At 41.4% G+C, this 17,533-nt stretch overlaps 1 protein-coding gene across 3 annotated transcripts in view; it reads left to right on the top strand.

Annotated features, from left to right (window-relative positions):
• lztfl1 (leucine zipper transcription factor-like 1) overlaps positions 1–17,533 on the top strand; it is a 48,552-nt gene that overhangs the window by 13,825 nt on the left and 17,194 nt on the right. For all 3 annotated transcript variants that reach the window (XM_078539540.1, XM_078539541.1, XM_078539542.1), the window contains 3 exons: positions 9,122–9,316; positions 11,266–11,326; positions 14,705–14,776. In XM_078539540.1, the coding sequence (XP_078395666.1) occupies positions 9,122–9,316; positions 11,266–11,326; positions 14,705–14,776 (328 nt within the window). The remainder of the gene's footprint in view (positions 1–9,121; positions 9,317–11,265; positions 11,327–14,704; positions 14,777–17,533) is intronic.

Raw genomic sequence — 17,533 nt, 5'->3', positions numbered from 1 at the left:
GTCAGGAGTGTGATGGAATACTCCCCATTTGCCCGGATGAGTGCAGCTCCCACAATACTCAAACTTGACACCGTCCAGGACAAAGCAGCTCGCTTGATTGGCACCACATCCACAAACATTCACTCTCTCCCCCGCCGACGCATATAGCAACAGTCCATCTACAAGGTGCACTGCAGGAATGCACCAAGGCTCCTTCGACAGCACCTTCCAAACCCACAACCACTGCCATCTAGAAGGACAAGGGCAGTAGATAGATGGGAACAGCACCACCTGGAAGTTCCCCTCCAAGTCACTCACCATCCTGACTTGGAAATATATCGCCGTTCCTTCACTGTCGCTGGGTCAAAATCCTGGAACTCCCTTCCTAACAGCACTGTGGGTGTATCTGCACCACATGGACTGCAGCAGTTCAAGAAGGCAGCTCACCACCACTTTCTCAAGGGCAATTAGGGATGGGCAATAAATGCTGGCCCAGGCAGTGAAGCCCACATTCCATGAATGACTATAAAAAAAATATACAATTACTTGTAAATTTAATGCAGCATTCTGGCTTTAACAGCCAGTGCATGGGTTCCCTCAACTGTGTGAAACTTGTCAAGGTCAACAAGATGAGAGCACAGAGTAGATTAATTCTCTGCAAAACTGACATACTAGAAAGCCTTTAGAGACTCAAACAGCACAGTTGCTTTCTTACCTGTGTGAAAGGCCTTTGCTCACAGGACTTGTTCTGAGCAAGTGCTTTTCCTGCTTTACAGATGATTTCCAACATTTCGGAAGTCTTTTGTACTAACTTGAACTTCATTCACCTTGATTTGCGCATCCACGCTGTCAGCCTTCACTGCAGCATAGGCTTTTGCAGCTCTGCTTTGGACCTCTAATGAGGAACAGGAGGAGCAGCACTAGCAGTAGGAGCAACAACAGCAACAGCTGTTCTTTCCTCAGCCATTTGCTGCTCCGTGGGACAGAGGGGATGGATACATCATCTCAAGGGTGGCAATACCCTCAACACAACGTACGTAGGCAGAGAATCATCTTTCTCTATATGACTGAGCAGCAGTGTCTCAGGAGGCTCAGAGTTTCATGGCAGGTCATTACTGAATGGACCCAAAATCTCCTTCCCAATGGATCAATGGCATGCCATCATGGTCACCAACTACCCTGAATTTCTTCACCTCTAGGTTATTCCAGGGACCTGCTGGTGTCGGAACTTCATTATCTGCTGCCTACAAATCCATTTCCCAAGTGATTGGTGCCACAAGAGCCGTCACTTGTGCGCACTTTGCTACTGATGAGGCCAGTCAGAACCAGAGAGCTCTCGCATTTTGCTGCTGTGGCTGAATTTCAACAGCTACAGAGTGTTTTGATCAGGTGAGGAGGGGATGAATGGCTCCCCTCTTTCCTCACTCCTCGTTTGACAGTAACAGGGGGCAGGATTTTCCGGCTCCTCCTGGCGGCGGCATGTTCTGGTCCTGCCAAAGTGAATGGAAGCCTAAATGGCTCGCTGCATCAGCCACAGGGGAATCCACTGCTGTGGGTGGAAGAGGCGGGGTGGGTGGGTACGCAGAAAATTCCAGCCAGGGCTTTTTGTGAAACGGATATACTTGCCAATTAAACAACAGTTTAACTGTTTGGTTATTTTATGATCACAGTACAATCAGTCAGGTTTTCTTGAGTTTAACAAAGAAAGCGGTTAGCTTTAATATACTTAACCCAGTCTAAGTAAAAATTTAGAAAATACATTCCGAGTTTTATAAAAACACACACAGACATATATTACATTGGGGAAAGATAGCTTAATTGAATTAAAATCTAGAGAAATAGAAGGGATATGCAGTCTATAGTTTGATGACTTGGCTGGCCTCAGGATGAATTCGGTGGTCCTGCGGTTCCCCTCATGGATCTGATTCAAGAAGTAGCCAGCTGATTTTGCTGTCCTTCTGGAGACAGTAATGTGGTGTTGATTTCCTTCACGAAGCGTCTGTCTGCAGCAGGAGCGTCCCTGGGTGGTCACGGTCAGCACACAGAGTTTGGAAGCTTGCAAGGTAGGTTGGTGAGAGAGGGAGGAAGGAGGGCCCCTACTCGGCTGTTCTCTTGTCAATGTCTCAGCTTTATGCCTTCTTATTGCAGAGAAAGCAGAAGCTTATACACGTAAAGAGCCGATCTGTCACATGACTGTCACCCAGTGATTCAAACGTCCATCACTAGTGTTGTCCCCCTTGTAACTTAGTCGGTTCATGTCTGGGAATCTTCCCTCTCAGCCAGGATCCCATTGTTCAAGCAATTAGGTTTAATGGTTCGTGCCCACCAGTTGAATACCTCGGGCGATTGCCTTGATGCCTTCCTAATGGGGACAGGATACATTGTTCATTCATATTCCTGTGGTTCACTCATATTCTTGTGGTTCACTCATATTCTTGTGGTTCACTCATATTCTTGTGGTTCATTCATATTCCTGTGGTTCATTCATATTCCCGTGGTCACTACTCTTGATGGGTCTTTGCAGACATGGTGTCTCCATCTCAATGGATTGGAATGTGGAAGATACAGTGATGCAAATTGGATAGCCATCTTTGGCTGTGAGCTCAAGTCATCTTTAGTCTCTGTTATTAAAAAGTTCAATTTGGGTTTCCATCCAGTGAGTTAAAAATCATTATTTGACATAAAGCATGTTTTCATGACAAGAGAGCCAGACTATTTGCTTGTGGCAATCAGGGTGTCACGGATCAACCAGGAGGCTTTAGTAATCAGAAGTGTTTCCACACCATCAATGTGCAGCTGTATGTGACCACCGGTCTGCGCAAGATACCCTGGAAGTCAGGTCGCCCACAGCCTTTACACATCTACACTGAGTCAATGGTGGATCCTTGGAGACAAGTGACATTAGTGAGGATCCTACCACAGATGCTGAGGAAACATACAACCACAGCAACATGAGCACAAGAGCGTTCATTGAGCAAGCCATTGGGTTGCTGAAAATGTGATTCAGGTGCCTGGATAAACCTGGGCATGTCCATCAGTATGTATCAACTAGGGTGTCCTTAATGGCTAGTGGTCTACTGTGCCTTATACAACATGGGGCTGCAGAGAGGAATGGAGCTGCAGGAGGAGGAAGATGAGGACTACATTGCATTCTTTGAGCAGTAGAAGCCTGATGTGGCCAGCGTGCCTGCAGCTGCTCACCTTGCTGTCAGAGAAGCTTGTGATAGTTACATCCGGGCATGGTCCAGTAGACCTAAGTGACGTCTTATGGTGCAACAATCCTGAACCCACAGCTCCCAACCCCCTACATGGAACATCATTCTTACAGTCAAAAATCCCTCCATCTCCTTCACACCCTTTGCTTGTCTTCCACTCTGGTGATAACATTCTCCTCAAGGTTAATGTCCATTTGGAAAACAGAAGACAACACTGGATACGGCTGGACAATTAAGTTTACGGCAGTGACATTCTTAGAATCACCAAAGTGAATCCCCATGGAGCAGGAGTAGGCCACTCGGCCCCTCGAGCCTACTCTTCCATTCAGTTAGATCATGGCTGATCTGATTGTAACCTCAATCCCACATCCTGCCTACCCCCGATAACCTTTCACCCGCTTGTTAATCAAGAATCTACCTAGCTCTGCCTTAAAAATATTCAAAGACTCTCTTCCTCAAAAGACAGTGGAAGCAGAGTTCCAAAGACTCTCAATCCTTTGAGAGAAAAAATTTCTCCTCATCTCTCTCTTAAATGAGCGACCCCTTATTTTTAAACAGTGACCCCTAGTTCTGGATTTTCCCACAAGAGGGAACATCCTCTCCACATGCACCCTGTCAAGACCCCTCAAGATTTTAAAGCTGTCAATCAAGTTGCCTCTTACTCTTCTAAGCTCCAGGCCTAACCTGTCCAGCCTTTCCTCATAAGAGAACCCGCCCATTCCAGGTATTAGTCGAGTAAACCTTCCCTGAACTGCTCCTAACGCATTTACATCTTTCCTTAAATAAGGAAACTAGTACTGTACATAGTACTTCAGATGTGGTCTCACTGGTGCCCTGTACACTGAAGCATAACCTCCCTACTTTTGTAATCATTTCCCCTCACAATAAACGATAATATTCTATTAGCTTTCCTAATTACTTGCTGTACCTACATAATAGCCTTTCATGATTCATGCACAAGGACACCCAGATCCCTCTGCATCTCAGAGCTCTGCAATCTCTCACCATTTAGATAAGCTTCTTTTTTATTCTTCATGCTAAAATAGACAATTTCACATTTGCCCACATTATATTCCCATTTGCTAGATCTTTGCCTACTCACTTAACCTTTGTGGCCTCCTTATGTCCTCTTCACAATTTACTTCCCTGCTTTTGTCGTCAGCAAATTTAGCAACCATACCATGATGCCTTCATAAGAACATAAGAAAAAGGAACAGGAGTAGACCATTCGGCCCTTCAAGCCTGTTCCGCCATTTAATATGATCATGGCTGATCTTCTTGTGTTTCGATTTCCACATTCCCATGTAACCTTTGATTTCCTTGCCTAACAAGAATCTCTCTACCTTTGCCTTAAAAATATTCAACGACACCACCTTCTGAGGCAGAGAGTTCCAAAGATGCACCACCCCCTGAGAGAAAAAATTCTCCTTATCTCTGACCTAATAGGGCGACCCCTAATTTTAAAACAGTGCCTCCTTGTACTGGACTCACCCACAAGAGGAAACATCCTATCCACTTCCACCTTCTCAAGACCATTCAGGATCTTATATACTTCAATCAAGTAACCCCTCACTCTTCTAAACTCCAGTGGAAACAAGCCCAGTCTGCCCAACCTTTCCTCATAAGACAACCCACTTATTCCAGGTATCAATCTAGTACACCTCCTTTGAACTGCCTCCAATGCATTTACATCCTTTCTTAAATAAGGAGACCAAAACTGCACATAGCATTTGAGGTGCGGCCTCACCAATGCCCGGTGTAACTGAAGCATAACATCTTTACTTTTATAAAAACAAAAAACTGCGGATGCTGGAAATCCAAAACAAAAACAGAATTACCTGGAAAAACTCAGCAGGTCTGACAGCATCAGCGGAGAAGAAAAGAGTTGACGTTTCGAGTCCTCATGACCCTTCAACAGAACTGAGTAATATTAGGAGAGGGGCTGGTTTAAGGTGGAGGGGTGGTGGGGGGAGAGAAGTGGGGGTGGGGGGGTGGGTGGGGTGTGTGGTTGTAGGGACAAGCAAGCAGTGATAGGAGCAGATAATCAGAAGATGTCACAGACAAAAGAACAAAGAGGTGTTGAAGGTGGTGATATTATCTAAACGAATGTGCTAATTAAGAATGGATAGCATGACACTCAAGGTACAGCTCTAGTGGGGGTGGGGTGGAAAGACTAACAGGGCATAAAAGGTATAGATTTAAAAATAATGGAAATAGGTGGGAAAAGAAAAATCTATATAAATTATTGGAAAAAAATAGTGTCTTCTACCATGATGACAGATAAGAAATACATGTTTGAAGTATCTTCCATTTTCTTGTTCCTCATTATTAATTCTTCAGTCTCACCCCCTAAGGGACCGATGCTCACTTTTGCTATTCTTTTTCTTATTATTTGTTTGAAGAAACTTTTACTGTCTGGTTTTATATTACGTTTATGTTCAACTCCTCTCATAATAAAGGATAGCATTCCATTATTCTTCTTAATTACTTGCTGTACCTGCATACTAATTTTTTGTGACTCATACTAGAACACCTAGATCCCTCTGCATCTCAGAATTATGTAGCTGTTCTCCATTTAAGTAATATTCTGCTTTTCTATTCTTCCTGCCAAAATGAACAACTTCACATTTTCCCACATTAAACTCCACTTGCCAGATCTTTGCCCACTCACTCAACCTATCCATTATCTATCTGCAACCCCCTCATGTCCTTTTCACAACATACTTTACTACCTATCTTGTGTCATCTGCAAACTTAGCTACTATACCTTCACTCCCCACATCTAAGTCATTGATGTAAATCATAAAAAGCTGAGGCCCCAGTACAGACCCCTTTGGGACTCCACTCGTCACATCCTGCCAATCCGAAAAAGACTCATTTATGCATACTCTCTGCTTTCTTCCAGCCAGCCAATCTTCTATCCATGCTAATATGTTACCCCCTACACTGTGCGCTTTTATTTTCTGTAATAATCTTTGATGTGGTACCTTATCAAATGTCTTCTGGAAATCCAAGTACAGTACGTCTACAGGCTCCCCTTTATCCGCTGCGCATGTTACTCCTACAAAGAATTCCAATAAATTGGTTACACATAATTTCCCTTTCACAAAACCATGTTGACTCTGCTTGATTGCCTTGAATTTTTCTAAGTGCCCTGCTATAACATTCTTAATAATAGCTTCTAACATTTTCCCTATGACAGGTGTTAGCCTAACTGGCCTGTAGTTTCCTGCTTTCTGTCGGTCTCCCTTTTTGAATAAAGGAGTTACATTTGCTATTTTCCAATCTAACGGAACCTTTCCTGAATCTAGGGAATTTTGGAAAATTAAAACCAATGCATCAACTATCCCACTAGCCATTTCTTTCAAGACCTTAGGGTGAATTCCATCCGGACCCGGGAATTTGTCAGTCCAAAACCCCAACAATTTGCTCAACACCCCTTCCCTGATGATTGTAATTTTCCCGAGTTCCACCCTCCCTTCCGTTTCCTGATTTACAGCTATTTCTGGGTTATTACTTGTGTCCTATAGTGAAGACTGATGCAAGATACCTGTTTAATTCATCCACTATCTCCCTACTTTCCGTTATCAATTGCCCAGATGCACTTTCTATAGGATCAACGTTCACTTTGTTAACTCTTTTCTTATTTAAATATCTATAGAAACCCTTACAACCTGTCTCCTATATCACTAGCTAGCTTTCCCTCTTTATTAATCTTTTTGTCATTCATTGTTTTTTTTAATATTCTTTCCAATCTTACCACCCGTCTTTGCTTTTTTTTTACTTTAAGTTTGATACTGTCTTTAACTTTTTTAGTGTACCACAGATGGTAGGCCCTCCCCTTGGAATTTTTCTTTCTCATTGGAATGTATCTTTCCTGTGCCTTCTGAAATGTCCCTTTAAATGCCTGCCACTGAACCTCTCTTGACCTATCCCTCAACCTCATTTGCTAGTTCACTTTAGCTTGCTCTGCTTTCATGCCCTCATAATTGTCCTTATTTAAGTTTAAAATACTAGTTTTGGACGCACCTGTCTCACCCTCAAAATGAATGCAAAATTCAATCATCGTATGATCGTTGCTACCTAGGGGTGCCTTCACTATGAGGTTATCAATTAACCCTATCTTGTTGTGCAGTGCCAGGTTTAGTATAGCCTGCTCTCTGGTTGGCTCCAGAACGTGATGTTCTAAGAAACTATCCTGAAAATATTCTATGAACTCCTCATCTAGGCTGCCTTTGCCCATCTGATTTTTCCAGCCTATATGCAGATTAAAATCTCCCATGATTATCACTGTACCTTTCAGACAAGCTCCCATTATCTCTTTTATACTCTGTCCTACCATGTAGTGACAATTAGGGGGCCTGTATACCACTCCCACAAGTGACTTCTTGCCTTTATCATTTTTCATCTCAACCCAAACCGCTTCTACACCCTGTTTTCCAGAATTTAGGTCATCCCCCTGTAATGTGCTAATACCATCATTAATTAACAGAGCCACCCCTCTACCTTTTCCTAACTTCCTGTTCTTCCTAAATGTTACATGCCCTTCAATATTCAGGTCCCTATCTATGTCACCCTGTCGCCAGGTCTCTGTAATGGCTATCAGATGATACTTTTAAAAATTTCTATTTGCGCTACCAATTCATCTGTTTTGTTTCGAATGCTACGTGCGTTTAGATACAGAGCACCTATTTTTGCCCCACTTGAATGGCTTCATGTACCACAGTGCCATGACCAGTCAGCTCATCCACCCTGCAGCTTAAAAAGTCTTTCTTTTCCTTTTCCTGTTACTTCTACATAGTATTAATCCTGCAGCTTCAGCAGAGCTGGAGGCAGACTGCTCCTTCCTTGCTCTGCTGAGATGCCCATTACAAATTCCCTCTAGGTTTTGAGACTTGAGGACCTTGCCAAACGCTGCCCCACTTGCATCTGTGCAGGGGTAGATTCGGTCATCAGGGAAGGAGGCAGCATGTGGGGTTCTGAAGGGGTGTAGGGGGCAAAGAATGAAAAGTGAGCAGCATACCCAATTTTTTGTGCTCTTTCACCATCTTCTCTCTCATAGCTCACTTTCACTTTCCGGCCAGCCAAGAGCTGGAGAGCATGTTGCTGCATTTCACTAAGGCGCTGAATAACACTTTCCTTCATCCTATTTAAAGTGGCAGACTGAGGTTGCAGACGATTGTTGTGGAACAGCATGCGTTCGGTTGTTTGCCATGACTGATACCCTATGCAGATGGCCATTCTTTCCATGAAGATGGATATCAGCGTAAAGGCCTGAGTTGTCATGGCACTCATAATAGAGGTGGACTGCTCCAGTCTCTGTCCAAGGCACACAGTGCCTCTGGAAGTGCTGACAGAGCCTGACACATTTTCTGTTGCTGCTCCAAAATTGTCCTCTTTGTGGCTGCCAACCCGTGGCTTAGCAGAGCTTGCAGTGTCCTACGCCTTCCAACGAGGACTCAGCATTCCTGTCGCCAGTGCCTGCCCCTGCTCACTTGTGATGTGCGCTCACCATGTGACAACCTAGCTGTCTCCCTCAGAGGCCCCTCCAAGGTCTGTGCATCCACGCTGGTGGAGTGTGTGCATAAGTCCTTCTTCAGAGTGCGCAACCTCCTCCTGAGGACTACAATTTTCCCTTTTAGGCAAGTTCCAGAGTTCAGTCTTATTGCACAAAAATACCAAGTGAAATCTGTGCCTGCACATATTCCAGCAGCTGCCTCAAAATTGGCATTGCAAAAGTCTGAACATCCTATTTTCCCTATCATCTTAACTGGAGAATGATCATTGTTATGATGGTGGCCTAAAATGTGGTAGGAAATTAAATTAATTTTATTGTAGAAGAAAGATACAATAAAGGGCAAGCGATGTTTAATGAATTAGAAATACTCTGTACTCTAATCATCTTCATTTTTTTGTTTAACTACCAGATTGACTGAGGACACTTTCACTGTGGATGAAGTGGCGGAGATGCTAGATGGACTGAAGGTTGTGGTCCACAGTGAGGTAGAGTCTGAGCTTATCAACACAGCTTACACAAACGTACTGCTTCTGCGTCAACTGTTCTGTCAGGCTGAGAAATGGTACCTGAAGTTACAAACAGACATATCTGATCTGGAAAACAGGTGAATCATTTAAACTTTTTAAAAGTGCAAGTTTATTATTATAGGTGTGGAAAAAGCCATCCAAATTCATGTGTGAACAATTGGATTGGGCTGAAAGATCATGTATGACAAACTAAAGCCAGTGGCACAAAACAGAATGGAGAGAAATACTTAATATGTAAATGGAAATAAATAATTATAGCTAAGCGGGTGTATGAATAAATGGCCACAGTGGAATAGAAAAGGTTGGTATAAATGCTTTAGGGAAACAGCATCATTTGAGGTTAGTTGAAAAAGTAAATGGTGAGAGTACTACGGCAGAGCTGTTTATTATATGCTTCGTTTTGGTACCTATGTGCTAGAAGCTGGCTTGAGAGGCAAAGAACATGTGAAGTGGACTGGAGTAAAACAGTGTTGGCCAGGAACAGGGGCAGCTGAAGTGTGTGGTAATATGGGTGGAATAGAAAGTCGACTCCAGCTATCTGACAGAAGTTAGGCTTCAGGAGGCAAATATTAATAGGTCAATTTCTCATAGGAATTGGGCAATTCTGCATGCACGTTTTTTTAAAAAAAAGTACCTGGAAAACAAAATATTTTTTACAAGTTTGCTACTTCATAAATTCTAAATTTTTAGCCCGTATAATTGGGAAAAATGGTTGGGTAAAAGAACTGAAGAAGTGTTTTGAGTGAGTTTGTCTTTTTTTATTGGTAGATTTTGCTCAGTTTATTCTGTTTGGTTGTGGCCCAAAAAGCTTTTGAGTAAAGGAAAGCGACTAGATTTGTTCAGGTTCTGCTTTGCAATAAATTGATAACTGCGATTTAATGTGCCTGGCTAACTAACTCTGACTTAGGTTTTGTTTCTGTTATGTAGCTTAACAATTGATGAAGTGAAATTACCTAAAAAAGTTCACACTGCAGTTTGATTGCAAATAACTTGTCCTCTGATATATTCTGTATCCGAAACTGAACATGATGTAGTTGATAAACGTAAAACTTTTACTTGAAAAATTAATTCTGTAGCTTGCTTTCAAACCAGCTGTTGAAACTCAGAAACCCTTTTAAATCATTATGCATCACGCTGTTCCAGCTGCACTGAGAATCCTGGTAATGCAACTTGAGACATGGCACTTATTGTATATGCTTAGACTACAGCATCTCCTTCAGCTGACAAAATATAATTCTGGGGGAAGACATCAAATTCAAGCCCAGGCTTTTGATGGAGGCTGAGGCATCCAAAATAATTAATGATGGGCACATTCTTTTATAGATAGGTCAAATGATGTGATTGTTAACCATGTCATTTTTGTGTACCTTTATGATTTTCTGAGGAGAAATTTCTGGAAGACTGCTCCATTATTAAATATTTCATGGTTGTTCTCTATAAAAGGCATGAATTTTAAGCACGTTTATGTAATTTGAATCCTTCACTAAGAGGTGTTGGTGCCAATTTTAATGTTTGACGCACTATCGACACTCAGCAAGCAGAATTCACCTGTTGCTCATCTGTTATGAAGCCTAAGCCATGTTGAGGGACAAGCCTCACTTACATGCTGCTGGTGAGCTGGAATTCTTGCAGAAACAAGCCCTTTGAATCCAGAAGGTGGTGGGGAGCCCAGGGGCACTGAGAGCAAGCATAGCATTGATAAATTAATCTTGATGAAAATCAGGAAACATAGTTTGGTAAGATGCATAAGCTTTGCTGGTGAGTTGGGGTCTGTAAAAATGCATAGATAAAAACAGTGTACCCTCCAACTTCTGGAACCAATGTCACAGGAGACCTGCAAATACTAATTTATAAGGAATAGTATTAAATAGTCCACATTGTGTATATATATGACAGGCATTTATATTTAAAAGCTGATGCAAAGACCATTTTAATAATCAGCTGTAACCTTTTTACTCCATTAAAAAAAATCTTGTAAGAACAGTTTTGATTGCTAATTTGTGTTTTTCCTTTCATTTCACTTCAGAGAACTCTTGGAGCAAGTGGCAGAATTTGAAAAGGCAGAATTTTCTTCATCAGGAAAGAAAGTGAGTTTAAATTAAATTTGGTAAATTAAAGTTCCACCTATTTGTTTTGTGTACCAAAATTAAGCTATTACCCTTCAACCAGAGCATAGTTCCAGGTTTATCGCAATGTTTCTGTAATCATGTGGGTTGTTTAATTTCCGTGAGCAGAGGCAGATAGCTTGTTTCCCCAAGCCAGCATATATTGCCCAAATCAATAATAATGAATGAATCACTGCTTGTTATAATGGATCTACAAATGAGGAGGAATCAGGATTACACCGGACAGTTCAGAATAAAAGTGTTGCATTTTCTGAAGAACACAGAATAGAGGGCAAGTGAAAAGATGAGAACAGTGGTCTGAATTGATAAATCCAATATGAGAATGTTGAGGAAATAAAGAGTCTGAAGCCAGTCTGTACCTTAAGACTGATTTATTTCTAAGCTTGCAGAGTAAAGACATAGACTCCTCCAAGTCCTCCCAGTGTGAAGAATACCTTTTTATACTCTTGTAATGAAGCCCTATCAACTTAAAGCATGAAATCTATTGCAGCACAATTTCAACATTAACTTGAATGACCAGTAAGTTATGGGGAGGGGGTTGGGTGGGTGGCTTGGAATTCATTCATGTAGCGCCTTTGCAGACTTAACCTCCATTTTCCCGGGAGCAGGTGGCATTGTGGGCTATCTGCATGACCCGCACGCCATTCTTCAATTATATAATTCAAGTAGCACTACATGAACAAATTTCTCCCCTTTGGACATTTTTTCAGTGACAGCAACAGCAACTTCATTACATTCACCTCTTCTGATGTAGATGATAAATTCATTAACATTTTTCATTAGTTTAACTGCACTTACTAATGTTTTAAGGAATACAACTTTCCTGGAAAGTGAACACTGCAAGTATTTTTAATTTAAGTAAATGGCAGAATACTGCAAGTTGATGGAAATCTGAAACATTCATAGAAAATGCTGGAAAAGCATAGCAGATAATTCAGCATCTGGGGAGAGAACAGATAATTGATGTTATGGGTTTATATGCTTCAGAACTAAAAGAGATGATGAAGCATATGAATGGAATCAGCAAAGACTGAGAGAGAACCACCATCAGGGTATATCACTCCTATTTATTATTTATGAATACCATTTTTTATTTAAATTGTTGTTTGGTAGCACAGAACTTGAGTATTGCTGAAAAAAGACATTTTCTCAAAGCTTTTTGTCTTGCACTCATCAGGATAATCAGAATAATACCAATGTCAGGGGAAGCAACAACTTTATACTGTATGAGAAGAGAATGCTGATTGGTTGGCAAGTGGACTCTGATTGGTAGAGGCATTGTCATGGAGAATGAACCAGTTAATGGTAACTGACAGTTAACTGCCAAGCATTGTTCGAAATTTAAACCAGGCAGTTTGACTCTAATTGGTCAAGGTATGAGGAATGAACCAGTGAATGGCTGTCACTTATTTTGTTTAGCTGAAACAGGCGCAACGTGTGTACATGTTCTTTCTATCTGCAAAGAACAGGGCCCTGTGTATTAATATATCTAGCTTCCTGCACACGCAAATGCGCCACATTGCGAGCCCGACTGATAATATTAAATTAGTTGTCAGAATAATTGTTAGCACACTGAGTATTATTGAGCAAATTTTGTCCAATCCGCGCAATCACATCTAATCTTGGACACTGTTTTGAGTGTTACAAGCACAGGCTGGTTGGGTACAATCTGTACCTTGCCCATTGAGAACAGCAGTAGGGTCATGCTGCTTGATACGATTTGCCAGTCTTTGGGACATACGGCCTGCATACCTAGCATCACACTGGCACTGGATGTACCTCATTACTTATTTGTGTGGTAGGCAGAACATCTTTTTGGCTTGATGGCAGCATCCTGTTAGTGATGAATACCACTCGTGTTGCTACTGCATAGTAGCAGCATGAAACAGCTAGCTTCACCTGTTGCTCAAATTTTTGGGATACCTTGCCCTTCCAGGGTAACCTGAGGTATACTGTGCATTTTTCAGGGTGGAATGTGATAGCCTTAGGCCCATTCATGAGTTTGCACGATATACAGTGCAAAATGACCTGATCAGGGTAGCCATTATCCCGCAGGATGTCTTTGATGCACCCTATTTCAGCATCAAGCTTGCATGGTGAGCAAATGGCTCAGGCCCTATTTGAGATTGCCGATAAGGCCAATCTTATAGCGTGTGGAATTGTAAGAATTCCAATGCGTGTATTGACCCGTGAAGATAGGCCTGTGGTAGACTATGGTAGAGATCTTATTGGTAGATCTCTCAATTAGCATGCTCAGGAAAGGGAGCTTATGTGGCTGCTCTATTTCAGAGGTGAATCTGAGCACAGGATGGAGCCCAATAAGACATGCAAGGAAATTATTACACGCTGCTACGGATTTAAATCTAGCAAACGTATCACCCACATATCAGAAACATGCAAGGGGTAGGAGTTTAGGTGTTATTACATCAAAGACACATTTCTCATGGAACCCAACAAAGATATTTGCAAGAGCTGGGCCTAGAGGGGATCCCATGGCAACACCATCTATTTGGGCATACGTGATGTCATTAAAGCTGAACTCAATGGCGTAAGTTGCTGAGTTCAGAAGCTCAGTGAATACTGATTCACTCAATAGTGGTGGGCATAGATCGCCATGATAAAGTGCTGCAGTGCAAATATCTATGGCTTCCTTAAGTGGAACATTGGTGAATAGGCTAGCAACGTAAATTGAGCACATGGACACAGCATTGCTATCCGTACGCAAGTGCTGTATGGTCTTCGCACATGTGAAGGAATCCTTCACAGTTCAGAGTCCACTTGCCATCCAATCAGCACTCTCTTCTCATACAATATAAAGTTGTTTCTTCCCCTGATATTGGAGGGTATTCTTGTGATTGTCCTGATGAATGCAAGACAAAAAGCTTCGACAAAATGTATTTTTTGGCGATATTTTTACTTAATGCAATTCAGATCCTTGTAATGTTAGTATTCTCTATTAATTTTATCCCGTAGATCTAATTAACTACTATGATTGATTGTTTTTGTTTATTTATATTTTGCTTAATTACTGTTGACCTTTGGTTTAAATCACTTCCCCAACTTTCCCTTTTACAAAGTCTCGTTCTACTAATGTACCCATAAGAGCGCCATTTTTATTGCCTTCAGTTTTTCTTAATTGATTCTCACTCACTCTAGTCTTTCTATTCTTTTTGGAGCAACCCTTGATTTTTTTTAAATCAAGAAGTTTGTATATTTACCTTGCTACCCTCTTGCATACTATACTGTAGACTAGCACTAAACCAGCACGATTAAATCTAATAGCGTTTTATAATATGATGATCCAAAGTATTAATTTCTGTCCCCCTACCTTTACTGCAGGCAAACTCAGAAATCATTAAACCCAAACTTGCACCATTAAATGAAGGAGGAGTATCTGAACTCTTGAGTAAGGTAAGACTTGCCTGAAAAAGTAAGTGGTTATATAAATGTGGCTAAAATAATTATATTTGAATGTTTTGAAACAAAATAACAATAAAATGTGATCAACTTAATTGACTTCAATTGAAGTCAAAAGCAAGCTGTTCTATCTTTAGGAATTGTCTTCTTGGTTTCGGACACTGCCAATGCCACTTTGTATTTAAGGAGGGTAGGAGAGACAAACTAGGTTCATAGGCTTCTTAGTCAGTTGTGGGTAAGTTACTCAAATTTGTTATTAGGCACAGAGTGACTGAGCACTTGGATAAATATGAGCTGATCAGAGAGAGCAGGCATGGATTTGTAAAGGGTAAGTTATGTCTAACGAACCTAGTTGAACTTTTTGAGGAGATAACAAACATGGCAGATAAATGACTGTCTGAAGATGATATTTATATCAACTTGCAGAAGGCATTTGACAAGAATCAACGTAAGAGACATAAGGAATTGGAGGCAACCGAGAGGTTTAGATATGGAATTGGTTAGGAAGTGAGAGACAGAGAGCAGGGAAATTGGGTATGTACTCAAATTGGCTGGATGTGACTAGGGATATACCCCAGAGATTTGTGCTGGGGCCTCAGATGTTCACTATATTTAGTGAACTTGGATGAAGATTATAAAGAGTTTTGCTGACTGTTGGGTGGCACAGTAAATAATGTAGATGGAAGCAGAAAGTTGCAGAGGTAACTAGATTAAGTAGACAAAACTGTGGCAATGGAATTCAATGTAGGAAAGTGTGAGGTCATCCAGTTTGAACCCAAGATAGATTAGAGTATTTTCCAAATGACAAGAGCTCAGAATTGTGAAGGAGCAGAGAGATTTAGGAGTCTAAGTACAGAAATTGCCAAAAGCTAATGGACAGGTACAAAAATAATTTAAAAGGTTGATTGTATGTTGGCCTTCACCTCAAAAGGGCTGGAATAGAAAGGGGGCAGAAGTTGTGTTGCAACTATACAGACCCCATCTGGAGGACAGCTTCTACTGTATCATCTTTCCAATCTGTCCCCATTTTTCTTTATCTAATCTCCAAAAGTGCTGTTGGCCGTTTTTCTGATGCTAAATTGTGGCAATTGGTAAAATGGGCACTTAGCAGACCAATGCAAAAGCAAAAGAAGTGGCTAGTGAGATAGTTGATGCATTGGTTTTAATTTTCCAAAACTCCCTAGATTCGGGAAATGTTCCATTAGATTGGAAGATGGCAAATGTAACTCCATTATTCAAAGAGGGAGGGATATAGAAAACGGGAAACTACAGGCCAGTTGGCTTAACATCTGTCATAGGGAAAATATTAGTAGCTGTTATTAAAGAAGCTATAGCAGGGCACTTGGATAAGTTCAGGGTAATTAGGCAGAGTCAACATGGTTTTGTGAAAGGGAAATCATGTTTAACCAACTTATTGGAGTTCTTTGAGGAAGTAACATGTACTGTGGATAAACAGGAACCAGTGGATGCACTGTACTTAGATTTCCAGAAGGTATTTGGTAAAGTGCCACATCAAAGGTTATTGCAGAAAATAAAAGCTCATGGCATAGGGGGTAACATATTGGCATGGATAAAAGATTGGCTGGCTAACAGGAAGCAGAGAGTAGGCATAAATGGGTCTTTTTTAGGTTGGCAAGACGTAACAAGTAGTGTGCCACAGGGATCAGTGCTGGGATCTCAACTGTTTACAATTTATATAAATGACTTGGATGAAGGGATGGATGGAATGGTTGCCAAATTTGCTGATGACACAAAGATAGATAGGAAAATAAGTCGTGAAGAGGACATAAGGAGGTTACAAAAAGATATAGGTAGGCTAAGTGAATAGGCAAAGATCTGGCAAATGGAGTATAATATGGAAAAATGTGAAATTGTTCATTTTGGCAGGAAGAATAAAAGAGAGGCAAATTATCTAAATGGTGAGAGATTGTAGAGCTTTGCAATGCAGAGGGATCTGAGTGTCTTAGTGCATGAATCGCAAAAGGCTAGAAAGCACGTACAACAAGTAATTACGAAAGCTAATAGAATGTTATCAGTTACTGTGAGGGGCATTGAATACAAAAGTAGGGAGGTTATGCTTCAGTTATACAAAGCATTAGTGAGACCACATCTGGAACACTGTGTACCGTGTTGGTCACCTTATTTAAGGAAGGATGTAAATATGTTGGAAGAAGTTCAGAGAAGGTTTACCAGACTAATACCTGGAATGGGCTATGGGCCAAGTGCTGGTAAATGGGATTAGGTAGGTAGGTCAGGTGTTTCTCACGTGTCGGTGCAGACTTGATGGGCCGAAGGGCCTCTTCTGCACTGTGTGATTCTGTGAAGGGCAGGTTGTCTTATAAGGAAAGGTTGGACAGGCTAGGCTTGTATCTGCTAGAGTTTAGAAGAGTAAGAGGTGACTTGATTGAAACATATAAGATCCTGAGGGGACTTGACAGGTGGATGTGGAGAGGATGTTTCCTTTTGTGGGAAAATCTAGAACTAGGGGTCTCTGCTTAAAAATAAGGGGTCGCCCATTTAAAACGGAGATGAGGCGAAATTTTTTCTTTGAGGGTCGTGAGTCTTTGGAACTCTCTTCCTCAAAAAGCGGTGGAAGCAGATTCTTTGAATATTTTTAAGGCACAGCTGGATAGATTTTTGGTAAGCAAGGAGGTGATAGGTTATCAGGCGTAGACGGAATGCAGATTTGAGGTTATTATCAGATCAGTCATGATATTAAATGGCGGAGCGGGCCCGAGGGGCCGAATGGCC

Source organism: Cetorhinus maximus, chromosome 3 (assembly GCF_964194155.1).
Source record: "Cetorhinus maximus chromosome 3, sCetMax3.hap1.1, whole genome shotgun sequence".
Classification (NCBI taxonomy): Eukaryota; Metazoa; Chordata; class Chondrichthyes; order Lamniformes; family Cetorhinidae; genus Cetorhinus; species Cetorhinus maximus.
Note: the sequence above shows the minus strand (reverse complement) of the source record. Positions and strands in the feature narration are given on the sequence as shown.